We start from the raw sequence: 12,877 nt of genomic DNA on the forward strand, positions 1-12,877 counted from the left end.
TGGATGTGACACATATACCTGACTTTGGTAACCTCAAGTATGTCCATGTTTCTGTTGATACGTGCTCTGGAGTTATTCATGCTTCTGCGTTATCAGGAGAAAAGGCACGTAATGTCATAACTCATTGCCTGAAAGCCTGGGCGGCGTGGGGTGCGCCCACGTCCCTTAAGACTGACAATGGACCTGCTTATACTGGCAGACAATTCACGTCCTTTTGTTCTACTATGGGAGTGCAACTTACTCATGGTCTGCCTTACAATCCTCAAGGACAAGGCATTGTTGAGCGTGCTCATCGCACCTTAAAGGAAACTTTACAAAAACAAAAAGGGGGAATAGGAGCTGGACATACTCCTAAAGAATGCTTGTCCTTAGCTCTCTTTACTATTAATTTTTTGAATTTGGATATTCATGGTCGCTCTGCGGCCGATAGACATGTGTTCCCTCAGCCCTCTGTGATTGGCTATGTTAAGTGGAAAGATGTTCTTACGGGCCAATGGAACGGCCCCGACCCCGTGCTGACATGGGCACGAGGATCCGTATGTGTTTTTCCCCAGGATCACACGGAACCATTGTGGGTCCCTGAACGCCTGACAAGAAGAGTCCTGACGCCAGCTACTCAGCAACAAGAATTACCACAGCAATCCCGTGATGAGGATCTTCATTCTGCTGAGTGCTCTGGCTCTGGTGCTGATGCCGATGACACAGACGACACCAATGCAATGGTGGGCGGTGGCACGGGCTTGGCCAATGCCGATGCCGGTTCACGGTAATTCCAGTGTCCTTCCCACTCTTTTCTCTACCTCGTGTGAGATGTCTGCGCCCTGTGCCTCTCCTAGAGGGGACGTGGAACGCATTTACAATCAATCTCAAGTTAATCTCACAGGAGTGTTTTGTTTTAGCCTTGGGAACGCTCATTGTATCCGTCTTAAGACCAAGAATTTGACTAACTGGGACAATCCATTGCAGTCCAGTCAAGTCTCAGGGAGCATTCTCAGTACTGTATTGGGCCAAGTAGTCTCAGGGGAACAATCAGGCTCAGGAACCTCCGTAAATAGCTCTGCTTTAACCATAACTACCTTGGCTAGTATCTCCGAGGTACTAATTCCAATGCCCCCATATTCTAGTGGACTTCCTTATGCCACTCATTTTAAGGCTTCTCCTTACTGTACCCCTAATCTTGGTTTCCCCCCAACATTCACGCCTTGTCAGGATTATTCTTGGGAGAAACGTCAAGTTGCTAAAGGTTTCTCCCTTTCCCCCTCTCTTAAGAGGTATGTTTATGACTTTAGCAACAGTGCCAACTCCTCTACAGGAGTGGGTTGGTCCTGGTTTCAATGGCTGATTTCCAACACAAAGGGGGCTTCAGCTGATATTTCTGCACTGGCTCAATTGCTGGGAGCCAAAAGTTGGTTGGCTAATGTTTCTGGCACTGTTTACGAGAGTGAGCGAGGTAGTAGACTCACATCTGTTTCGTTCAACTCTCTGTTGGATAATGCCACATTGCCCCCTGCAGCGGTTTGTGTTCAATCTCCGTTCTTACTCCTTTTGGCTAATGACACCTCGTCAGAAATGCTAGATTGTTTTAATGTTAATTGTTTCTTATCTGAATGTTGGGATGGTTCTTCGGCTGTAGCAGTGGTTATGAAAATTCCAACCTTTGTTCCAATCCCAGTTATTGCGGACCCTGATAAATTCCCCATTGTTGAGCTACTTAGAGTCCGCAGGGATTTTGGAATCACAGCTGCTATAGTGACAGCCGTGGCGGTATCTGCTGCTGCAGCGGTCGCGGCCGGAGTGGCCATGGCCAATCAAGTGCAGACTGCTGCCTCCGTTAATCAAGTTGTTCAACAAACTTCTATGATACTTGAGTCCCAAAATGCAATTAATCAACATATTTTGTCAGGGATCTTAGCTGCCAACCAAAGAATAGATTTACTCCAAGCTCAGGTAGAAGAATTGGCTGATTTGGTGCTTTTGGGCTGTGTTGATCAACGTGCACATTTATGCATAACCTCTGTCAGATTTAATGATTCCAGGAATGCCTCCCGTATCATCGGAGAATACTTGGCCGGAAATTGGTCCATGGCAGCGGAAGACATGATCCAGTCTCAACTAACCCAGATAGCTGTCTTGAATAGTACCCACGTTGATCCCATAACGTTGGGTCAATTCACTGATTGGATATCTTCTGCCTTTTCCTTTTTTAAAGAGTGGGTGGGGGTAGGCATTTTTGGCGCAATGTGTTGCTTCGGTATGGTTCTCTGCTTGTGGTTTCTCTGCCGCCTTAAGGCCCGCAATGCTCGCGATAAAGCTATGATTATACAAGCTCTTGCAGCTTTGGAAACTGGCAACTCACCTCAAGTTTGGCTTGCACAAATTAAACAGTAAACCTTTGACATGGTCGTTACACCCCAAGTTTTACGGACATTACACTGGAAACGACATGTCCTTCCTTGTTATTCTCCTAGTGTTGGAAAGCCCTTACACTCTGCCGGCTTTACTGCCATTGCACACAGATGGGTTTCCACGCTAGTACTTTTCTATCGCTCTATGACCCGTGCCTTTCTTTTAGGGTGTTGCCAACTTGTTTGTCGTTGTATTTCTATACAGCCACAGTTCAGCCTCAGAGACCTAATCATGACTGGCTGAGTAGATACCATTAAACGCCTTGGCAACAACGAGCTGATCTTGTAGTACCCAGAGACGGGCAACTTTCACGCTTGCACTGCAACCTAAGACAGGGGAATGGGGCCTCCCCAAAGACGGGTAAGCAATGTAAGGGCAGTGAACGACCTAAGACAGGGGCTACTTGATTCCCTTTGACATGCTATAAACAGAAGGAAAAAACTGCTGGCAGTGGATTCCCCCCGGCCCCCAGGGCTTGGATCCAGCCCTGATTTGTATGCACGTCAAGGAGGCCAGCTCACAGGGCCTTAACAGCTTTGTGGTGTCTGTTTTCATATTCAGCCAATAACGGTCATGTGGGAACGTCCTGACCTGCTTGGGTCTGATGAGGTTCCTGGTTGAAGGCTTCGTATGAGTAATGGCGATTCACCTCTACTCTTGCCTGTTTTGTTTTTAGTAAACGAAAGGGGGAACTGTGGCGAGCCGCTTCTGCGGACTGTGGTCGCCATTACAAGATGGCGCTGGCCTTGTGGTGGTCTGTGATAAACAACTCCTTCTTTGGGAGAGTTGGCACATGGTTCTTTGACACCCTACGAGAAAGCTCCACGTGGCAGCTTCGCATTGGGTGTTTGGATACTTTATTAAGGCTGGGAGGGGCTTCTGGGAGATTAGAAGAACTCTCGAGAGCTTGAATAAACAGCTGTAAGAAGATTCCCGGTGTTGCGTCTTCCTTGCGGGCAAGGGGGTCGCGACAGGAGGGAATGGGAGGGAGAAGGGGAATTGCATGGAAAATGGAAGGAGCCCCTCATGGTTTCACAAAATACATATACGATGGTGTGAGGGGGGAAGGGAAGAAAAAAGAGAGAGATAAGTGTCACAGTAGAATGAGAAGAGAGAGGTAATGGGAGGGGAGGGGAGGGGGGATAGGGAGGGCAGCAGAATACAACTGACACTAAGATTGCTGTATGTATACACATGGATGTATAACCAATGTGATCCTGCAATCTGTACACGTGGAAAAATGAGAATTCATACCCTATTTGAATCAAATGTATGATATGTCAAGATCATTGTATTGGGCTGAGCAAATAATAAAAAAATACAAATAAAAATGGGTGCCAATCAAGAAACTTATATCCAGCAAAATTAAACTTTAGATTTGAAGATGAAATAAAAACCTTCCATGATAAACAAAAGTTAAAAGAATGTATGGCCAGAAAATTGGCTTTACAAAACATCCTTGTCAAAATATTCCATGAAGAGGAAATGAAAAACAACAATGAAAATCAGCAGAGGGAGTTAGTACTCTAAAAGAAAAACTAATCAAAGAAGAAAATCAAGTCAAGTTAAATAACCAAAATAAACAAACATGGCTGGGAATACCATGTCTCAATAGTAACCCTGAATTTTAATGGCTTGAACTCACCAATCAAAAGACATAGGCTAGCACACTGGATTAAAAAAAGAACAATATGCTGCCTCCAGGAGATTATCTGATAGGAAAAGATATACAGAGACTGAAGGTGAAAGGTTGGGAAAAATCATACCACTCACATGGGTTGCAGAAGCAATCAGAGGTGTCCATCCTCATATTAAATAAAGTAGACTTCAAGCCAAAGTTAATCAAAAGGGATAAAGATGGACATTATCTACTGCTGAAGGGAAGCATATACCAATAAGACATAACAATCATAAATATATATGCCCCAAACAATGGTGCAGCTATGATCATCGAACAAACTCTTCTCAAGTTCAAATTGAACACAACACAATAATTTTGGGTGACTTTAACACACCTCTCTCACCACTAGATATATCTTCCAAACAAAAATTGATTAAGGAAACTAAAGAACTCAATAATACAATCAATAACTTAGACTTAACTGACATATATAGAATATTTCAACCTGCATCAAACAGGTACACTTTCTTCTCAGCAATACATGGATCCTTCTCCAAAATAGACCATATAATATGCCACAAAGCAACTCTTAGCAAATACAAAAAAGTAGAGAGATACAATCATGCATTTTATCAGATCATAATGGAATGAAATTGGAAATCAACAACAAAGTAAAAAATAAAAATTTCTCCATCACCTTGAGACTGAACAATATGCTACTGAATGAACAATGGGTTGCAGAAGACATAAAGAAGGAGATCAAAAATTCTTAGAGGTAAATGAGAACACAGACAAAACATATCAAAATCTGGGACACTATGAAAGCAGTACTAAGAGGAAGGTTCATTGCATGGAGTTCATTCCTTAAAAGAAGAAAAAGCTAATAAATAAATGTCCTCATATTACATCTCAAATCCTAGAAAAAGAGGAACAAATCAGCAGCAAAAGCAGTAGAAAGCAAGAAATAATTAAAATTAGAGCTCAAACCAATGAAATCAAAACAAAAGAAACAATTGAAAAAATTGACAAAACAAAAAGTTGGTTCTTTGAAAAAAATAAATAAAATTGACAGGCCCTTAGCTATGCTAATGAAGAGAAGTAGAGAGAAAACTCAAATCACCAACGTACACGATGAAAAAGGTAATATCACAACAGATACTACAGAAATACAGAGGATAATTAGAAATTATTTTGAAAACTTATACTCCAATAAAATAGAAGACATTGAAGGCATTGATAAATTTCTTTAAATTTTTTTTTAGTTGTGAATGGATCTTTTTATTTATTTGTATGTGGTGCTGAGAATGGAACCCTTACTTCAAGCATGCTAGGCAAGCACTCTACCACTGAGCTACAACCCCAATCCCGATAAATGTCTTAAGTCATATGATTTGCCTATTTGAATCAGGAAGATATACACAATTTTAAACAGACCAATATCAAGTGATGAAATAGAAGACGCCATCAGAAGCTTACCAACCAAGAAAAGCCCAGGACCAGATGGATACACTCCCAAGTTCTACAAGACCTTTAAAGAAGAACTAATACCAATACTCTTCAATTTATTTCAGGAAATAGGAAAAAAGTTAAAAGTTTTAGACAAAAATTTCACCTATTTTATCAGTCATCTACTTCATGCTTTGAATATAGTCTTTGGCTGCTTCGCCACTGAGGCTTATTTTAATATGGTCAGGATTTTATTTTCCTCTTCTTCCTCTCTCTCTTCATAACCTGGGGGTTGGGAACAAGATTATCTTTTCCCATCCTAGGCTGAGTTATCCATCTGTCTTTGAGCATACGCCCACCACAGGAACAAAGTAAGTCAGACTTCAGGACTGGTGCCATAAGAATGGTTATCTCCCAAATTAACAGGTAAATCGAACCTCTCACAGGGAACACCTGGAATGGATTATATCTTTAAAAACCATCAGTTCTTGGGTTGAGTCAGAGCACTTGCCCAGCATATATGAAGCACTGCATTCAGTTCTTGGCACCACATAAAAATTAATAAATAAAGACATTCTGTCCATCTACCAATACAAAAAAAAAAAAAAAAGATCAAACAAACAAACAAAAAAGGAACCCTCTGTTCTCCCTGATGGGCAGAATCACAGCCTCTGGGAAAGGAGTCCCTTGTGCTTCTCCTTCCTCAGTAGAACAATAAAACTTTCTCTTTTTCTCAAAACTGTCCTTTTTATTGAATTGACATCAGGGACAAGACTGAGCTTTCAGTAACACTATTGTTGCTTGAGGTACATTATGTGTGTGTGTGTTGGGTACAGTGATGCACATCTGTAATCCAAGGGGATCTGGAGGAGGATCATGTGTTTGAGGGTTTGAAGGCAGATTCAGCAAGGCTGTAAGCAACACAGTGAGATCCTGTCTCAAAATAAAAAAAAGTAAAGTGTGCTGGGGATGTGGCTGGATTTTAAGCAACCTTAGGTTCAATTACTGCTACTAAAAAAAACCAAAATGTGTGTGTGTGTGTGTGTGTGTGTGTGTGTGTGTGTGTTTGTGGGCAAATATGTGTTTGTGTGCATGTGTATGATGCCCTTTACTCTGTACTCCTAGTTGAGAAACCACTTTAGAATTTTAAAGCTAGGACCTCCTTGGCAGATGTCTTCTTCAAGGTCCAGTCTATTCCACTGTCTTTGTGCTTCATCCTGCCCTCAGGAGTTCTTCGTTTCTGGCTGAACTGGAGGGCCTGGGGGTCTCTCATGATATGCAAGATAAAGAGAATAATGTGGAGGTGGCATTTTTTTAAATACAAGAGAATCATAGAGGTAGAGAGAGAGGCAGGTGATCCTTGGGGTCCTGTGATTTGAAGGGCATTTACTGAGCCCCTTCTACAGTCAGATGAGGAATTAGAGCTGAGCATACCCAAGTTCTCACACAACCAACCCCACAAGTCCTTTGGATTCTGCTTTCATAACTTACTAAGTAGGAGAGAGTTAAGGGATAAAGGAAAAATCATGATATGGTTTGACTCTGGAATGTTCCCAAAGGCTCAAGGGTTAACACCTTTGTTCCCAGTGCAGCAATGTGCGGAGGTGGAGATTTTGGGGAGGTGATTTGATCATGAGCTTCCCTAATCTCATCTGTGAATGATCCATAGATGGATTCACATTTGTATGGCATTATCAGAAGGTGGTAGAGAGGACGGAGCCTAGGGCCTAGTTGGAGTTAGGTCACCAGGTGCAGATCCTAGAAGAGCTTATCAAATCCCTAGCCCCTACCTTGCCCTCCTTATGCTTCCCAATCACCATGAGGGGAGGAACTTTGCTCCATGGTGCACTTCTGTCATGGAAATCTGCCTCACCAAAGCCCAGAATCAATGGATCCAAGTGATTATGGGCTGAAATCTCTTAAACTGTGAGTCCAAATATATCTTTTCTTCTTTATTTAATATGTTTCAGTTATTTTTTCTCTTATGGTTTTAAAATTTTTATTTGTGCATTATGATTAGATAGATGAGTGATTTTCATTGTGATATATTCATATATGCACATAGCATACACTGTCTATTTCATTCTCAGATCCCTCCCTTTGCTCCCCCTTTTCCCTCCACTGATTCCATTTCTCTACTGGTCCCTTTTCTGTTTACCTGAGTTCACTTTCTTTCATTTATATCTCTCTAGCTTCCACATATGATAAAAAACAAAGAACCCTTGACTTTCTGAATCTGGCTTATATTACTTAGTATGATGTTCTCTGTTATGATTTGGGTGTGTAGTGTTCCCCAAAGGTTGAGGTGTGAGACAATGCACGAAGGTATAGAGGAGAAATGATTGGGTTATATAGCATAGTCTTAACCTAATCAGTGAATTAGTCCCTGATTGAATTAACTGAATGGGAACTGTAGGCAGGTGGAGTGGGACTGGAGGAAGTGATTCATTGGGGGCATGGCTTTGGGGTATATATTTGTATCTGACAAGTGAAGACCTCTCTCTCTCTCTCTCTCTCTCTCTGTCTCTCTCTCTCTCTCTGTCTCTCTCTCTCTCTCTCCTGATCATCATGTGAGCTGGTTCCCTCTGCCACAATTTTACACCATGATGTTCTGCCTCACCTTGAGCCCCCATGGAATGGAGCTGGCCTTCTATGAAATAAGACATCTAAAACGATGAGCCTTTAGATAAACTTTTCCTCCCCATACAGTTGTGCTAGCTGTGTCCTTTAGTCACAGAAGAAAAAAAGCTGACCAAATCATTCTCTGTTTCTATTAATTTTCTTGCAAGTGGCATAACTCTATTTGTGTTTATGGCTGAGTAAATCTCCATTGAGTACATACATATACCATATTTTCTTTATCCAGTTGATGGACACCTAGATTGCTTTTATGACTAAGTTATTGTGAAGTATACTACCAAAAACATGGATATGCATAGTATGTTGATTAATTCTGTTGGATAAATATGGGGGATGATATAGCTGGGTCATATATTGATTTAATTTCTCATCTCTTGTCACATCAACCACCCATGTCAAACACTGCTGGGAAGTTCAACAAGTTTTCTTTTATTTTGTAATAAAATTTGTAATTTAATATTATTTGTGTATTTATTTGATTAGCATTGCTCTCCCTTAAGGTTAAATTTCACAAGGGCAAGGATTCTGACTGGCTTATAGGTAGAATTTGGCACAAGTCCTGAACACAGTAACCAGACAGTCCTGCCAATCTACAGTGATACTGATGTTAGGGACACATTGGAAGAGTCCAATAATGAGAGGAACTGTCTCTTTCACCTGACATGCTCCTCAACCTTCCCATCCATTAGCCCAGAAGAGTTGGTTATTTCCTCTTCTAGCCACCAAAGCTTAGATACCACCTGATTCCCCAAATTAGCAAGATCAAGTTTTATCCGACTGAGTAGAATGGGCACTTAACTAAGTTAGATAAATAATCTTGCTTGATTTTTTCATAATTGTAATTATAAATTGTGGAATTTGAACCTTATACACAAATCATTCCAGAGCACTTCTGTGTCTCTCTACACCAAGAGAAATTTAGTCAGACAATTCCAGTCAAGACAGGCTTTCCATGGGAATAACAACTTGGGCTACCATTATGAAAGGATGGAAATATCATAATTATTGGGACCCTTACATCACTAAGTTTGTGGATCACCTGTTCATTTACACTTATATCAGCCTGATGTTTTACTGAATGTAATCTGAGATTGGACTTTTATCTGTTGCATATGAAAACAAGAAAGAAGATAAACCATTCATATTGATAAGGACTGTATGTGTCTCATACTTGTATGATTAATTTTATGTGGCTGAACCATCCTTATTTATACTATGTCCTTATTTTTTGCTATCACTATCTGCAACCAGAATAATAACTGGGAATTAAACATCTGAATACTTAAATATATAGAACTATCTTTAAAGTATGTGGTGAGTGCTTCACTAAATATGTAGAGGAGATGCCAGAGTCATGAAGGCAGTCTTCTGGCACATAATGCTTTCCTGGACATGCACAGAAAAAAATTTAGTATGCAAATATCTTTGTGTTTGATGATATTACCTTCTATGGAATTAAGTTCATGAGGAACATGCCTCTCTCTCTCTCTCTCTCTCTCTCTCTCTCTCTCTCTCTCTCTGTGTGTGTGATGACTTCTCCCTGTGTTATCTGACCTTGAACTCCTGGGCTCAAGTGATTCTCTAGCCTCATCGTCTTGAACAACTAGGACTACAGATGTTTGCCACCCTGCCTGGCTAGAGCTTGGCTTCTTTGATTGCCCTTTGCAGAAAAAGAACTTTTGCATAGATTGGGGTCCAGCACTGGATGCGTTTTTCATCTCAAGGAATGTCTAACCCATCCTTGTTGGTACAAATCCCAACCAGTCCAACCAGGTTCAGAGCTATGAAAGACGGGGAAAATAATAATAGCCCTGGCTATTTCATTATAGTAGTCAAATACATGATTTGAAGGAAGATGAAATTTTTTTTTTATTGATTATTTAAAGCATTACATAGCTCATGATATATCATCTTTCATACATTAGACTCAAAGGATGAAATTATATTAGTTCTATAGAGGTTTTTTATACAGAAAGTATAAAAAAGATTTTGGGTTATGGTAAGATTGTTACTGACAACCTAACCCTGGGACCTGCCTTGATCCTGGCGGGCTGGATTTGGCTGCCTATCCACATAATAAATAGACAAAATATGGTAAAATGAGTATTGAACTTGATGCAGTTCGATCAGCCCAGGAGGAAGTGGTTAGATTGCTTCTCCTTACCTATCCCACAGACACAATTATAATTTACAGAAACAAAAGCCAGGTGATATACATGTGTATATTTGGTTGATCTGAAGAGGGAGCAATCTGGAAAAAAAGGCAGGAAATACAAAGATGCAGATTTAGTCTGTGTTGTCCCAGATGGAATGAAATCCCCATTTACATCCTCTTTGGTGCCTGTCAGGGTGGGAGGTGGAAGCCCAATGGCTCCCAGCTTGTACTCTCAACATAAGGAGGTCATTCCCAATTTCAGATGGGGTGCCTCTGAATTCAGTCTGTTTCAAGATTGTTAATTGTCAGTAGTTATCAAATGACACCATAATCTCTCCTTGTTTGAATGCATGCCAGAGATGTAGGAAGGGTTGGTGAAGGGTGAGTATCAGTTGGCACAGAGTCAGAAGAAAGAGAGAAGGAAGCACACAAGCACAGCTTGAATGACTTCTCATTCTGTTATGTTTTCAAAACTTGGAGGCTTTGTTACCTAAACCTCTCTTTCTCAGGCTAATCAGACAAAGAATTTGACTCAGACTTGAGGTAATTAACTGGTATAATTTCCAAACACTCAGACATGGCATCACTCACATCAGGAATCTGTTGAGAGTCTCACAAGTGACAATTGTTCTTACAAGACTCCTCCTAAACCAGCTCCCAGGGTCTGCTCTCATCCACATTTACCAAAAAGCAGGGAGCCACCTGCTCAGATACCTCTTGGCCTAATGAAAAATCTGGGATCATTTTTTGGGGGTTCTGGTGCTGGATGTGCTCTCTGTGGTGATATCTGTCATGAGATGGGTGGGTAGAGATTTGTGGTTCACCTGGCCGTGCAGGATGCTGTTCTTCTCTTTTGTCCTTTCACACCCATTGGTCATGGACATGCATTATTTTCAGAGACAGAGGTTATTCTTTGCTCTGAAATATGTCTAACTTGCTGGCTACTGCAGGGATCTCTTAATGGTGGCACAGGAAGTAGCTTGGATTGACATTACTCAGTGCATCCATCAGTGTCATCTTGTTCATCCCCGTTTTTTAGGGGACTTCTGGCCATCAGGGTACTGGCACACAGCCTGAATGTGCTGGGAAGGTGGCTGTGGCCCAAACAAGCCAAATCATCTTTCTGTATTAATAAACCAGGAAGATGAAGTGGTCAGCAAAGACACACAGGCAAAGAACCTGCAGAGGCCCAGCAATCTCACCTGACTCAATGACCAAACGTCCCAGATACCAGCTCTTTGTAAAGAACTCTGCTAGGGACTAGGGGCGTAATAGTGGATAGTACAGAGACCCTGCTCCAGAAAAGTTCACATTCTGGAAAGTTAAACAAAGGTGGAATCCAACAATGTTGTACATAAAGAGGACAACAAAAAGAGAAATGTGTTGCAGGGAAAATAGAGGTTGTCCAGGGGAGGAAGTGGCTCCGTGTGAGGAGGTGGTGTTGAAAGCCTTTACCAGATGAAGTTTTTTCTGAGCTGTGTTTTGAAGGATGATTAAGAGTCTTCTGGGCTGGGGCTGTGACTCAGTGGTAGAGTGCTTGCCTAGGATGTAAGGCCCTGGGTTTGATTCTCAGCACTGCATAGAAATAAATAAGGAAAGAAAGAAAGAAAAAAGGAAAAAAAGGTCCATCAACAACTAAAAAAATATTAAAAAAAGTCTTCTCTGAGCAAGAGGGCATTGTAAGCAGAGGAAAGTGCATGAGTAATTATTTAGATATAACTTTTTTTGGGTGGAATTCAAGGATTTTGTAATGAGAAAACCCAAGGAGACAAAAACTGATTAGAGGACATTTAATTCCAATGTTTCACTTGAGTTTCTGACAAGAAGCAATAACCTTTGGGCCTAATGGTAACTCTGATAGAATTTTTTATTAATAATTTTTACAAACCTGAGCTCAAAGATAAAAATGGGCATGTCTCATGACTCACTGCCAACTGCCAAGGTGGCGGGGGCACCTGGCTTCTGCAATAGGGGGTGGGGCACAGGTGGTTTTTTCTACTGGCTGTGCACCCAGCTCCACTTCCTTTCCAAGCATATAAATATGCCAGACTGACTTCATTGACTCACAGCTGCTCACAGAAGGCAAGCTTGGAACCTTCGCCAGTGAAAAGATAGCTCACATAGCTGGAAGTCAAACTCAGAGGAGAAAATTTTGGAAGGAAAGTAGTGATGGATCTGATCCCAAACTTTTCCATGGAAACCTGGGTTCTCCTGGGAATCAGCCTGGTGCTCCTCTACCTGTGAGTAACTGTCCAAGTTCCTCTCCTCTTGAAACTTCCCATTTCTGTGACTAGGAGTTTTAGTGATATCATTTGATTTGGAGGATGAACTTCTGATTGAGTCTCAGTTTGTACCTAGATTAATCTGTAGAGGCAGATTACAAACAACTGGACACCTTCTGAAAAGTGATGCACCCTCTGCAAACTTTCAGAATTCTGGGAGTAAAGAGGAGTCTTCACAAGTTTCTGTGTCATTGTTTATTGTTGGGGTTTGAGTCTGCAGAGTTTAGCTCCCTCAGGCCTGACTTTTTGCAAGAGCTGTGGCTGTGATTTAGGTCAGCTGAGGCAAACCTCAGTTAGGAGGAGGAAAAGTTCTCTTCCCCTTATCGC

The 12,877-nt window shown here is 41.4% G+C and overlaps 1 protein-coding gene across 1 annotated transcript in view; it reads left to right on the top strand.

Annotated features, from left to right (window-relative positions):
- Positions 1–12,437: 12,437 nt before the first annotated feature.
- Positions 12,438–12,877, top strand: part of LOC308650641 (cytochrome P450 3A9-like) — a gene marked incomplete at its 5' end in the record, with an annotated part of 186,591 nt that continues 186,151 nt past the window's right edge. The window contains one exon of the mRNA XM_081296825.1: positions 12,438–12,508. Within this exon, the coding sequence (XP_081152951.1) occupies positions 12,438–12,508 (71 nt within the window). The remainder of the gene's footprint in view (positions 12,509–12,877) is intronic.

Source organism: Spermophilus citellus (genome assembly GCF_964194105.1).
Source record: "Spermophilus citellus genome assembly, chromosome: 6".
In the NCBI taxonomy this organism is placed as follows: domain Eukaryota; kingdom Metazoa; phylum Chordata; class Mammalia; order Rodentia; family Sciuridae; genus Spermophilus; species Spermophilus citellus.